This window comes from Larus michahellis, chromosome 13, assembly GCF_964199755.1.
Source record: "Larus michahellis chromosome 13, bLarMic1.1, whole genome shotgun sequence".
Lineage (NCBI taxonomy): Eukaryota > Metazoa > Chordata > Aves > Charadriiformes > Laridae > Larus > Larus michahellis.
This window is the reverse complement of record NC_133908.1, coordinates 9,197,888-9,211,199: the sequence shown is the minus strand read 5'-3', so window position 1 is coordinate 9,211,199 and position 13,312 is coordinate 9,197,888. Positions and strand designations below refer to the sequence as shown.

The following is a 13,312-nucleotide window of genomic DNA, read 5'->3' as shown; positions in this document are numbered from 1 at the left end:
TGTGTTTCTAATTTAAAATTTGAGTATGTTTCTGGTACCCTTGATTTTCAAATGCCCAGTTCAGACACCTTGAAAAGATCTAGTTTTCCAATAAAAAGAATGAAGTGTTCTCTCTCTACCACACCCTTTAAAGTTTTTTTCAAAGTATCCAAATTCTTTCGTTAGGTTTAAAAATTTTGGCTCTTTAGCATGTTGCTAAATTTATTTAGCATTTACTTAGTTCCATTTAATTAGTAACTTTAGGTAATTTATTGGTATTTGCAGCTATATTTCCAGGCTAAACGATAATAATTCTCACAAGTAATCACTTCCTTTTTATATATTTCACAGTATTTTACAAAAAATGGTACCAAAATTTCCATTCTATGCAAAGAGAAACCGAGATACACACATTATGTCCAACAGCTCAGTTTAATGCACTCCTAACTGAATTATAATCTTTAAAGGATGCAATACCTCAGAACAGGAAAAAAAACCACAAAAAAACCCACCTATTTGTCTACATATTACTTGAAACCTTCAAAAGTGATGATACTGTAAAGTTATCACATTCAGAATGGAACCTCCACAAGCAAAAGTAACACAAAGGATATCTTCTTACCTCTAGCAATTGAACTGCTCCTTCATGTTCCTTCTTAGCTTCAACCTGAGCCTTGTTTTTATAACAAAAAGAGGAGAGGAGAGGAGAAGGAGAGGAGAAGGAGAGGAGAAGGAGAGGAGAAGGAGAGGAGAAGGAGAGGAGAAGGAGAGGAGAAGGAGAGTCAATTAATGATGCTACATATAGTATGCTCTAACCACATAAAGTAGCATACTGTTTACTCAAATCCAAAGCCAATTAGACCCTTGAAGGGATGGTTCCATCAATATTACTGTAGCACTTTGGTTCCAAGCCACTGAAATAACTGCTTATTTTTTGGAGATTGAATTTCAGTGAAGATTAATAGCATCAGTATTTTGTTGGACTAAGATGTGCATGCTCAACACATTGCAAGAACACATCAGAAGTATCTCTGAAACCCTCTAAATTAAAACTGAAAAATTAGCTTGTTATTCGACATTGCAGGAGGTTCATTGTGTAGAAACCTACTGTACCACCTGGGAGAAAGAAACACAAAAATTAAGCTAATTCTTTACATGCAGCAACAGTATTTATCATCTAAGCAAATACCTCACAAAACATTCAAGGCAACGACCAGACAGGCTGTCTGTAAAAAGGAGCACAACATTTAGCGTCCAATTTACTGACTGAATGAAGAAAAGAGGGAATCAATAAGAGCAGGAAAGTGTATTTTCTGTAGCTCAGAAATTCAGTTATCAAATTTTGGTTAGGAAAAGTCTAAACCTTAGAAACAAAACAGGATAACAAAACTTTTTGTTATCCTCACTTCATTTCCATTTAAGTTTTCACCATCTTCTTTATCGAAGCTTGCCAAGAGAAGCAAAACTTTTATTAACCAGTGTACCAGGCTGATAGCAGTGTGATGCACTAACTTTGCCTCTTGGCTTCTTATTACTGTAGCCCAAAGACCACATTCTGCACATTCCTCATCAGAGAAAAGTCTTAAACCCCTCCAATTTAGCAGAGAGCAACACCCCACACTTTCTAATTTAACAGGCCAGATACTCCCACGATGGACACTGACACAGCTATGTTAACTTCATTTTCCTCATCTATGAGGTCAACCCTACTCCGTTATTGGTTGCAATGGAAGGTGGGTCAGGCCATAAAGTCACAACCAAAAACATATACCCAAACTATACTTCACTGTCATGCATGGTAATAAAGCCTCCTTCAGTCCTGCAAGCACAGTCATATTTCTTCCTGTACTGCAGTCGTAAGTTTTATTGCTAGCACCTGATAAAATATTGGCTCCATAAGCATTAGCAAACATAGGATGACAGGTAATAGAAAGCCTTGTGTTATCCATCACTACAAGTTTAATAAAATCTACCCAGCACATGAATTCTCGATAAATGATTAGAAAACCTGCATCAATAGCTATCTCTCTTTTTACATCAAACTGTCTTGTATTAAGGCTTTCTTGGAGAAAAAGATCATCTGATTCCCTATCAACAAAAAACCTTGATGAACAATATTATATTATTCATCCTTCCTTTAGGCTGAAAATCTGATCAGTCTGTTCATATATTAAAAACACAATGAACTTTTATTTATAATATCAAAATGTGACAGCAAATACATCAGATTGTACCAGTAACTTGCTTTCTTTTAAAGTGCGCATTTCTGTGGTTCATCAGGAACTTTACAACAGAAACAAGATATGCTGTGAAATGTCATCCTGTTACTGCCTGGAGTTACTACTTTCATTTCATGGTACTTTTTCAAGTAATTAGATGACTCTAATAAAAAAGAGGAAGAAAGAATTTAACACACATGTACTAGGTACATTTAGAGGTCAGCTGTGTATGGAACCTGAGCCAGCAACTCCTGTTTAATGATGGAAGCAAAGTACTATAGTTACTTAGGAAACAGATTTATTTGTTTTTCTGACAATATACACTGCATCATTATGTTGATAAGGAGATGTGTTGGATACCAGCAGCCTAGAGGTAAAAGCAGGACAAATTAGTCTGTGCCATGCCTGGAGAACTACAGGTAGCTTGGGTATCTCTCTACACATTAGAACAGTGCACAATACAGACATCCCCCCGAAACCTTTCAGTGTTTTGCATACTTTCCCTCTTCTACCCATACAGTGTACTAATCTTCATTCTTATTCTATACCATTAGTAATAGCATTACAGAAGCAACTACACATCTCAACCAAACTGGGATTGCAACACATCACGATGGAAAAGAAAGTGAGCTTGGAAGGGCTGAAAATCAAAATATATATAAAACCATGCTTTTCTTTTTGAGTGGTATCTGGAACTACTATCACATGCAGATTTTGTCAAGAGATGTGATAGGTAGAATACTTATTTGTCACAGATACTTATCCTGAGAGGCAATAATAATTAAAAAAGACACAATAGCAATTTAATAACATAAAAAATTAGACGTTTCAGGGTGAAAATGAGTGTCTATGCAAAGCCCTAGGAGGAACATTTCAGGCTAATGACTGAAACCAGTAAGAAGGATGAATTATTTCTTAAATGCTTCTACTAAGTACTGCATAGATGAATTGTTATGGTGGTTTTAGTATAGCTATTCTAAGCAAAAATTCTAGTCAAACTTAGTGATAAATGATTATTAGATAATAATTTTTAACATAAATGGTTTGTATTCCGTGCTACTTCAAGCCCACTGAACCCGAATTTAATCACTGGTTACAGATGCTGAGCTAGTCGCATTGAGTAAAATACGAAATACAATACAATCTCGTTTGTGCTTGAAGTTTATAATGCTATAGCTTAGCAAAAATGACTGGAGAAAACAGTATTACAGAGATTGGTCCCCTGTTGCCAATCTGTAACAAAAAGACCCATGTAATGGGGATTTATTAGAAGACTGTAACAAAATCTAGCAAGAAAAGCTGTACCTTTCTTTGATTTCTTTGTTTTGCCAAGAAAATTAAGTCCAAAATTTATGTGGAAGTTCAAATAATAAAAGCTGAATATAACTAGAAATGGCATTTTGAAATATGCTTAAACAGATTAATTGCAAAAGGCTAAAAGAAAATTAACTGGAAGATTTCATTTGTTGAAGTGAAGCTTTCTATTCCAAGCAAACTATATTTAGATACATCTTTTTATTCTGCTGAGAATGTCCCTTCATGCCAATTCTCTATCAAATTATCATTAGCATTATTATTTCTATATTTTTGACCTCGTGAAGCAATTGGAAAAATTAACATTAGTGTTGAGACAACTGCAGTGACTTTGGTAAGACTGAAACTCAATACTGTGTTTTTTATATTATAATGGATACTGAGAAGTTGCAGTGTGAAAAAAAAGAAGTCTCAAAGTGATCTGTGAATTAGAGAATGAGCTGGGAAATGAGGTACTTAAACTGTTTAATTTATGAAAAAGAAGATCAACTGTGATGTGTAAATACCTTGACAAGAATTTACTTTAATCTAATTTAGTGGAGAAGGGTAGTAAGAATCACCATTGTCTGGAAGATGAAGCCAAAGAAATCCTAACAGAACATTAATAAGTCAGTGAGAATGATTAACTATTCCAGCAAACTGACAAGGAAATGGCGGATACCCCTTATTTTGATTATCATGAAATTAAGACCGGATTCCTTCCTGGCATTTAAGGAATGCAAAGATATTCCTGAGCCCAATATAGAGAGAAGTAATGTAAATACAAAGAAAATACATGTATTTGTATCATTTCACTCCCTATTGGAAAATACAAGGACTTACATATACTGGTCAGGTTAATTTTCACTGGCATAAACATTTATAAATCAATTAGTACAGTCATGTAAATCCAACAGTAAACATCCACTTGTTACAACTGCATCAGCAATCATGCAGAACAATCCAGAACAGGAACCAATTTGGCAGTTGTGGTTTAAGTACCTTTATACCAGGAGATCTGTTTGATGGCCCGTGCTTTGTCGCTGCAATTTGCTATTTCACCTGACTTTCCCGTTCTCCACTTACCTTCTGCAGGAGTTCAATTTCCTGCTGTTTGGCGTTGAGAACAGCCAAGGCTTGCTCATGCTCCAACTCCAGCTGTTGCCGCCGTTCAGCAGCCTCTCGCATATGCTGTTTCAAAGGAAGCAGAAAAACTATCAGGTGACTTTAACATATTCTACCTTTAGCCAAACATGCTGCCATTCCCAAGCATGCAGACATTCATCTAAACATAAAAGCTTTTTGCTATCACTGATAGGCAAGCTGGAAACCGGATAGGATTTTAATTAGGTCAGTATTTAGGAGCATATTGCCAACGCTAAACTCAGGTATTTTCACAGCAGCCTCTTTTAGGATATGGGACTCTGTCATTGCCAGCAATGTGGCCTCTGTAATGCACAAATGAACAGTACCCATTTTATTCATCAGGCACACATTCATATGTGGCATTGTGCTGAAAAGTTAAAGCTTGGAAAAAAATTAGCTTGACAATTCCCTCAATGCCTCTTTATCTAGGATATAGTTTTGTGATTTGTTTTGCAAACGATGACCCAAAAGAAATAGCTTACCTTTGCTAATCTCTGCCTATTATTTACAGCAAATTAGAGAGAGCAAAACTAACACAGGTGGATTTGGACAAAAGGGACTATACAGTACTCAAAAACAACTTTTAAAGTACAGTTGCTACTAATGATTCAAAGCAATATGAGGAAGGTTCTTGGGAAGTGCACAAGCTGAACAATGTCAAGATATCCTTTGCAGATAGAAATCTTTTTCATTACAGGTTAATATTATTCTCCCAATAGCATTATAACTTCCAAACACCCTGTTAATAAATGGGAGTTAAGACAGATCTCTTTATAGATTCTGATCTCTTCTCTGGTGAAACTGGTATTAAAGATTTTTATTTTCCAAATTACATATTATTCCCATAATACTCTCAGAGCAGAGGCACAATATCTTATCTGCAGCACCACGAGTTATTACACATAAACCTATTAGGAATCGTCACTTGGAAGCACAAATGCGTGGCTAAAATTGACAAGAACAGCCCAAAATATCTCTTATTGTGTACCAAAGAAAATTTTATCAAGCATATTGATAACCTTTAATGAGCTGTTTTTCTCTGCTACATGTTACTCGTAACAAAGAGGGACAGCCCAGTGAGGCTGACTTCTCTCAATCTGGGTATGTTTGCAAAGGAAGCAGAAATGTCTCCAATACTCCATTTGGCCTCTGCTTGGAATATATTTATTTTCATGTGATGTGTTGATTAAAAACAACAACAAAAAAAATCATCAAAGATTTTTCCAGTTCATCAATTTTGACTCTCAGCTATGACTTGTTTTCTAGCAGTTTTGTGAGGATTCCGTATTTTGACTGCAGACATTTCCGAACTGTGCATATTGTTAAATGGATCTGTTCATGGGTAATATCTATTCTCAGTATTCAATAATGACCAAAAATAATGGTTCCAAATTTCATCTCATCTGAATTAACATAGCCTATTTTGCTAATGAGTATTACTCATTATTTAAATCAGCATGAAGCTACATTTACTGAGCTCAGCAGCTTCCATCAAGCCTTATGTAAAACTTGACACCGATGGAGCATCAGCACATTTCTTATATTCAAGAAATGGTGAGGCAATCAAGTCATTCTCACACCTTTAATGAAAACTTTTAATTATCAGAAACAAACAAAGCTCTTACTGCCCTCTCTCAAGACTTAGTACCAGATTTGGTACAGCATATTTTGATACCATTAAGTTCTTACTACTTTTACAAAAGCTACTACAGAACATTTCTAGCCCTTTGCAGAGATTAATAAATAATTAATACCGTGATCATACAGTGAGCCTAGAAAATGTAATGAAGAAACAGATTGTGATACACGATCTGTGTTTCTCCCCAGCTTTTAATTTCTCTGTTTCCTAAAATATGTATTTAGTGATCTACAGTTCACAGATTTTAAGGTCAGAAAAGACCATTTGCTCATCTATATTAACCTAAAAGTATCTCTCAGTCATTTTAGTATTGTCATGATCTACTTAGTATTTAAAGCAGCAAGGATCTCTTCACCCCAGCATCTGTCCCTCCCCTGGCACAGCAATTAAATCTTCCCCAAACCAGAAGCAATTCCTCCCCTCCCACTCTGCTCACAAATCGGTTCTGTCTGCAAATCTGTTCTGCACTTCCTATCTGCACATCAGCTGCTGTCGTTTCTTCTTCCAAGCCTGAGGTGAACAGGCCAGGGCCGTGGAGGAGGACTGCAGAGATCACTAGAACAGCAGGGAGAAAGCTCTGAGCTGCTGAATTCTTTCTGCACCTTCCTTCAGGACTGACTTCCACAATGATCACGTTACCACGGATCGTGTAGGTGGTGGCAATCCATTTGTCCATGCTATCACTGTCCCTAACGGGAGTCAGGTTAGAACTTTCTAAATGTAAATCTGCACTTCCCTTTTTGCACCCTTTCTAGAGGTCCCAATATGTTACTCGAACATCAGAAAGCAAATCCACATCTAAAAGAGCATAGAAAAAACACAGTAATGACTTCATATTTCAAAACAACTGGCAAATAATGCTCTATCCTTCAAATAAAGCGTGAAGAACGAACCTTTTCAGTGTATCTTTCAGATCAAAGGCAAGAATCCTGCTACACAGCAGAGAATGAACCGGGGACATGGTGCATATCTCAGTTTTCTTTCAAACTACAGAGCTAGAGAGCTGTATAGTATAAACTGTTTCTGAAAGAGCACTTAAGGGACCTGCTCAAACAGTTTTTGGTTTTCCAGCTTCCTCATGGGCAGCAGGGGGATTTGACAATGAATAGCCCATCCTAGCTCCAACTGTTTTGGTGGTCACACTGTATTACCTACAGCTGCAAACAAAACAAAGAAGTCCATTCTTTTCTACAGCAGTGACTTTTGCAGTTTGAAAACGTGCATCTGGTTAATGCTAGAACAAACTGAAATGGTTTTCAAGTACTAGAGTCTTGTTTATGAGACAGAACTCATACACGATGCTGAATGGGGAACAAATTTAATTCTCACCCAAGTACACTGATCAAAGGACTTGTCATCTGCGCTTGCAGATGGGTGGCCACCATTACAGTGGAATGAATGGGAAAAGCTGGCGGAACACATCAGAAAATCAGAACTGTTCTGTGCAAGAGGCATTGTGAAGATTCTCAGAAATTCACTAATTCAGCAGTTATTCATCTTTTCTGCTTTGTTGATACATCCTGAGATAACAGAAAGTGTAGCTGAATTTCTCTTTTGACAGGGAAACCAGGCTAAATATTTATCAAAACTTTCCAGTGGTTGGAAAGCTGCAAACCATTTTTTCAATCTACTAATTTCCTGAGCATATGAGGACACACATGAAATACCCAAATAACTGCATCTGCTTGGGCATGGCTTAGTGCTAAAAGGAAATTTAGAGTTTCAAGACTGTTCAAGGTACTCTGCCAGCTCAGAAGTATTCTGCTTAAGGCAGAGCACTACTGAAAATGAAAAGTCAGGATCTCTATATCCACCCAACAATTTTTGTTTCAGTGAAGGAAAACTCTTGAAGGAGTTCTTAAGCAGAAGTATTATTTCAGTAGCAGTTAGGCAAAATCAGTCAAATAACCAGATTCAGCTCTTCTACAGAAGAAATTTGGAGGAATCATTAAGTTAAATGCCAGTAGATACCCCAATTAAAGAGTTGAGAAATTATTGTTTGGTATGGTCAAAGAAGGAAGTACATTCTTTAATTTGTTATACAAAAGTAAAACATAGTCTGTCATTAGAGGAGTTCCAAATGTTCAAAAACATACAAGCCTAACAAAGCCAGTATCTGAACAGGGTACAAGAAAGGAGTTTTATTGCTCATTAAGTGTTCTTTTTAGCAGCATGGGAGTCCAGACAATAATAATTTGTATTTTGATTTGACGAAATGAGAATTAATGCCAATTTACTTAGAGCATAGTCTAATCCTTAGCTGTTTTATGAGCCATGAATAGACAGTTCGTTTCTTTTTTAGAGTTTTTTCCTCTTAACTTTCCACTATGTGCTCCTTGAAGAAGTGAATTTCCACAGCTATCAAGCTGGAATCCCCAATGATTATATAGAGAGCACTGGCAAGCTATATCTGTTGAAATAGTTTCTAGGTGTTGATTCTACTCTCTATAGGTACTAGCATGTGGCTCACAGTAAAATAGCAAATTAGTGATAAAGGTCTGTGGAACTGTCAGTTTTGTATTCCTCTGAAGAAAAGGAAGGCAATAACAAAAAAAAAAAGTAAATTAGCATCCATTGCTAGAGAAAAACTTCCACCTTGTTCCTGGGGAAAGTTTATTAGTCTGAAGACAGTTAACAGTGTATCACTCTTCTGTTCAATTAAGCACTGTAATCTTCCTTTCCCAGCACAGGTATTTCTTATTTGCACATAATTCTAGATTTATTCCATCAGTGCTAACTGTTGGCTAGTAAATAGGACGTTGATAATTGTTCTGATATTGCACAATACACATAGCATCTCAACAGAGAAGCCAACTGATGAAGCCAACAGCAAAACTATTTTCCCCTTTTACAGTGAGTCCAATGCAAGTCAAAATCATTAACTAATCCAATTTTAAATTAGTGATTGTACTTATGACAAGCACTGGCTGAAGCTACTTAGCATTATTAAAACATTCTGTAAAGAAAAGTCTTGCTTGAAATTTAAGATCTCAGACCACCTATTTTCATTTCCATCTCCTTCTGCTCTCAGGACATCTATCCTTCCTTCACTAGCCTCTTCAGTGGTTTGAAGAAGGAAAACCTTGGGCTTGAGAAGACAAAAAATAGGCGACTCTTTGGCAGTCTGCCCAAAAACGTTTCAGCACTGAATCAACGTGCCATTCTAACCAGACAAATACATCCTTCATTTTTCTGAATGGTCCGAAATACATACAAGTGTTTACAAGTGTTTTTTCTCTCAAAAATTCTCACTGTGTTCCTCACCAGTGCAGTTTCTCCACTGATGCAGACAGCTGTAACTGCATGACCTTTTTTCTTTTCTCCTTTTTTTTTTTTTTTTTTTAAATAATCTTAGTTGCTTAACCCTCTTCAAGGCATATTTTGGTGGCAGTTTTCCACATCACAACTTCCATATTTTCTACAGATAACCGGGAAACAGTGGTCCATTCAAACCAGTTTCTGTTTTTACCACATCATATGCTTCCTTCCACTGGTTCCCTCTACCCTGTTCACATTGGACACCACCTCATTGTGTGTAAGGGACCTCTCAGACCCTTCTCCATGACTCCTGATCCATCTATCAAGGCTTGGCTTATCAAGTTACTGACTTCCATATTTATGTAATCAATGACACTTTGGGAATGTGGCTGTTTCCTAGCAAATCACTGTTTCCTTCCCACTACTAGAACTTTTTTTGCACTTTGCTTTCAACATATACAAATTATTGCCCCCTTGAATTAGCCGGTAAGTAATAATCTCTTAGTTTATTCCATTTTCCAACTGAATTTTACTCTTACTCTACCCCAGCATCTCAGCTAGATTTCATCTCTGTTAGATTCACCTGGTGAATTCCACTATTTCATAGAATCAGTTTGTCCCCTGGCATTATGCACAATAACCAGGAAAACTGAAGCAGGACAGCATCTTCAACTAAACAGTGAAACCTCTACTGAAGAATACACTTACGATTCAAAATAGATTACTGAATTTTTCTAAATTGAAAAGGAAGCAGCAAACTGATGATGTGAAAACCACAGTGTATCTAGAAAACAAGCACTGCTAGACAGCAACGTAGTAAGCTTCTCTAGAAGCATATTAAAAGAAAGGTGGTTATGTACCAGGCACTACAATTATTTCTAAATAAGACCTCTCTGATAAAACAATAGCAGGTTTTGCAACCCTGTCCTGACAACGGTGTGCAGTCTGCACAGGCAATACGAGCTGGTACCAACAACTTGTTTCACAAGGCCACAATAACATTGTGCATCAAGTTAGACTGGCAGACATAGCCCTCTTTAAAGTAAAACATCTGGCAGTTGGTCATATTTCCTTCAACAGCATAGTCACTTATCATTTTCTTCTCATCTTGACTTACCTCCAATAACTGCATATTGAAAACCGACATCCAATTACTTATAAATTAGTAGATAAAGATCTCTAAAGATGTCTCTCCTCTGATAGTTTGAGATCCCTGGTAGGTACTTGGTCTACTGTATTCCATACATTTTATTATAACCAATAAGGGCATTCAGTTCCCTAGTCTGCAATGCACTTATGCTTCTGTGACTCACTGAATGAACATCAGGAATATTAAAAAAGCAATAGAAGTACTGGATTGTTGGGCTTTATGGTATTATACGTACCTTTAGGACCTGCTCTAGGTTCTCCAGCTTGGCTTGGAGCTGGTGTTTTCCCTTTACAGCCAAATCTCGTTCTTTGGTCACTCTGAGAAGGGTTTCTCTAAGATGGTCATAGTCTGATTTTACCTAGAAAAATTAAAATGTGATTATTGTCCAAACAGCTAATTAATGAAGGGAAAACTATATCTGACACAAATATTTCTGCATGTTAAAATGGAAAAAGGAAAAAAAAAATCAAAGAAAATAGGAAAGAAGTGTAAAAAATGGAAGGGAATGTTTAGCGAGGAAATTGTGTCTCATATAGACGTATGCAAGAAACACATTTTCTTTTGACAAGGACTACAATCTGGCAAGCAAACTGTAGTTATGCATAAGTTATGCAAAGTTCATAAACATACTATGTGACACACAAAATAAATGACAATCAAACAACTCCTAATTTCTCTGGATCTCAGAGGCATCAAAGATGGGTCTACTACATAAAGAGACAGAGATCCAGCATGTATATATAGAAATATAACTCACATGTATATTTTTCTGGACTATTCTTTAGTCTAAATTGACTTCAGAATAAACTCAAATACACATGATCAGCCTGTGCTAACATTTGAAATCAGTGTCTCTACAATTCAAAAATAGGTATTCTTTGGCAGCAAAACCCTTGCTCTCCCTTAAAATATTTGCATACAGAAGGTTTTTAAAGGATCAGATAATCATCAAGTAGGATTTGTTTTCTGATTTAATTTACTTGGTGCTAGCTTAACCATTTCAGTATGACTAAGTCTTTTTATACAGGATTTTGTGAATCATCAGCGATAGTGACTACTTCATAAACACACATAGAAAATAAGAAAATGTATATTAACTAGTGCCATGGTAATGTTCCTTCTTAAATTCAGATCAAAATTTGATTTCTTATCCCTCATAGTTTTATGGCTTCATGTCCTGTATTGATGTATAACAACCGGATTGTTCCAGCCTGTATCATACCAGAATCTGCAATTTTTACATTAAGAATGAAAACCCACCAGCAATAAACACCTAGGTAAAAAAACACATAATGTTCACATACTATTTCCACTTCCCTGCAATGTTGATAAAAGGTAAGAAAGCAAAAGAAAGAGCCATAATATTTTTAGTGAACAGTGTTCCAAGAAGCGTGTTTTCCTTTGTTAACTGCAACACAGCACAAAGACATAAACCATGCTGGCAGGATTACTGACTACGGAAAGGCAAAGCAGTACAAAGCACTGGGATGAGGCATAGGCTTTAATCTTGCTGCAGCTTGTGTTTCCTTCTAACTTCAGTTAAGGAAGTGACAAGTACTCCCCCCCCCCCCCCCCCCAATTTAATTACTGTATTTTCTTGGGCTTTTTAAAGAACGAATGGCATTAAGCAATCTTTGACATGGATATCTCCTGGACATTTTCTAAAGCGATGTTTTGGAAACCGATTCAGCCTTTCTATTTGCCTTCTGGCTCCAGTTTGTTAACTTGCAAATTTTGCCATGGACCAAACAATCTAAATGGTTGCAGCCAGCCCTCGTATTCATCTTTGTAAGAGGGCTCTTTAGAGTGCAGTGGACTAGAAAAAAGAAAGAGGAAAATGGAACAAATCATGTTTTCCACAAGAACTGATGCAATTATTGTCAACTTCAGGATTTTTTTTCTGTGCACAGATTTTTCTTTTCCTCTTCCCTCATTTCTTTATAACCAAGGAAACTATTAAACAATGGATTTTCAGAATCTATTAACTTCCTGCATCCTTTGTATTGTATTTCATTGCTCAGATCAGTCAACGTATATTGTTGAAGAATAATGGAGTGGAAAAGGAAGCAATGAGGTATCACCATCAACGATGCAGTTGTGTTATTGTCTGTGATTCTCAGTTAATTTACTGGGGATGAATGAAGTACAATATTTTGAACAAGTTGCAAGAAAAGGTTATTTTCCTCCGACTTTAGTTTTCCCTGTCTCTAAAACAATTGATACCAACTGACTACCTTTGGAAAGAATTTTCTAAAACTTACGAGTCATCACAATCTCAGTAATTTTTGGGAGATAGTGAGCATAGTACCTTTCTGCTGTGTTTTCCCTGCTGGCAGTGAAGGGGCAGTCAGAACAAATGGTACTACCAGGCTGCTAATGTAATTTTGGAACAAAATGATGAATTAGAGACAGGTAGAACTGTTGATATTTTACACACTTCAGGATCTTCCATTTGGGATATCAAAACACATACCTAAACTAGTTAAAGTTTAGGAATACACAAATGGTTCTGATGATTTCTCTCTTTTGGCAGACCAGCTTTCAAACAAAGTTCTGTGCGTATTTTCACTTTGAAGGTTGGAAAGAATTCAACCAAATGTACCAGTCACCTTCCGATAATTACGCTTA

The 13,312-nt window shown here is 36.5% G+C and overlaps 2 protein-coding genes across 17 annotated transcripts in view; both read right to left on the bottom strand.

Annotated features, from left to right (window-relative positions):
- Window positions 1–13,312, bottom strand: part of RIMBP2 (RIMS binding protein 2) — a 147,931-nt gene that overhangs the window by 52,595 nt on the left and 82,024 nt on the right. For all 16 annotated transcript variants that reach the window (XM_074607008.1, XM_074607009.1, XM_074607011.1 and 13 more), the window contains exons 4-6: window positions 10,920–11,042; window positions 4,578–4,682; window positions 602–652 (exon numbers count right to left, since the gene is read on the bottom strand). In XM_074607008.1, the coding sequence (XP_074463109.1) occupies window positions 602–652; window positions 4,578–4,679 (153 nt within the window). In that variant the 5' untranslated portion in view covers window positions 4,680–4,682; window positions 10,920–11,042. The remainder of the gene's footprint in view (window positions 1–601; window positions 653–4,577; window positions 4,683–10,919; window positions 11,043–13,312) is intronic.
- LOC141750572 (uncharacterized) overlaps window positions 10,517–13,312 on the bottom strand; it is a 104,732-nt gene continuing 101,936 nt past the window's right edge. Inside the window, exons 7-8 of the mRNA XM_074605925.1 lie at window positions 10,920–11,042; window positions 10,517–10,660 (exon numbers count right to left, since the gene is read on the bottom strand). Coding sequence (XP_074462026.1) covers window positions 10,517–10,660; window positions 10,920–11,042 — 267 coding nt within the window. The remainder of the gene's footprint in view (window positions 10,661–10,919; window positions 11,043–13,312) is intronic.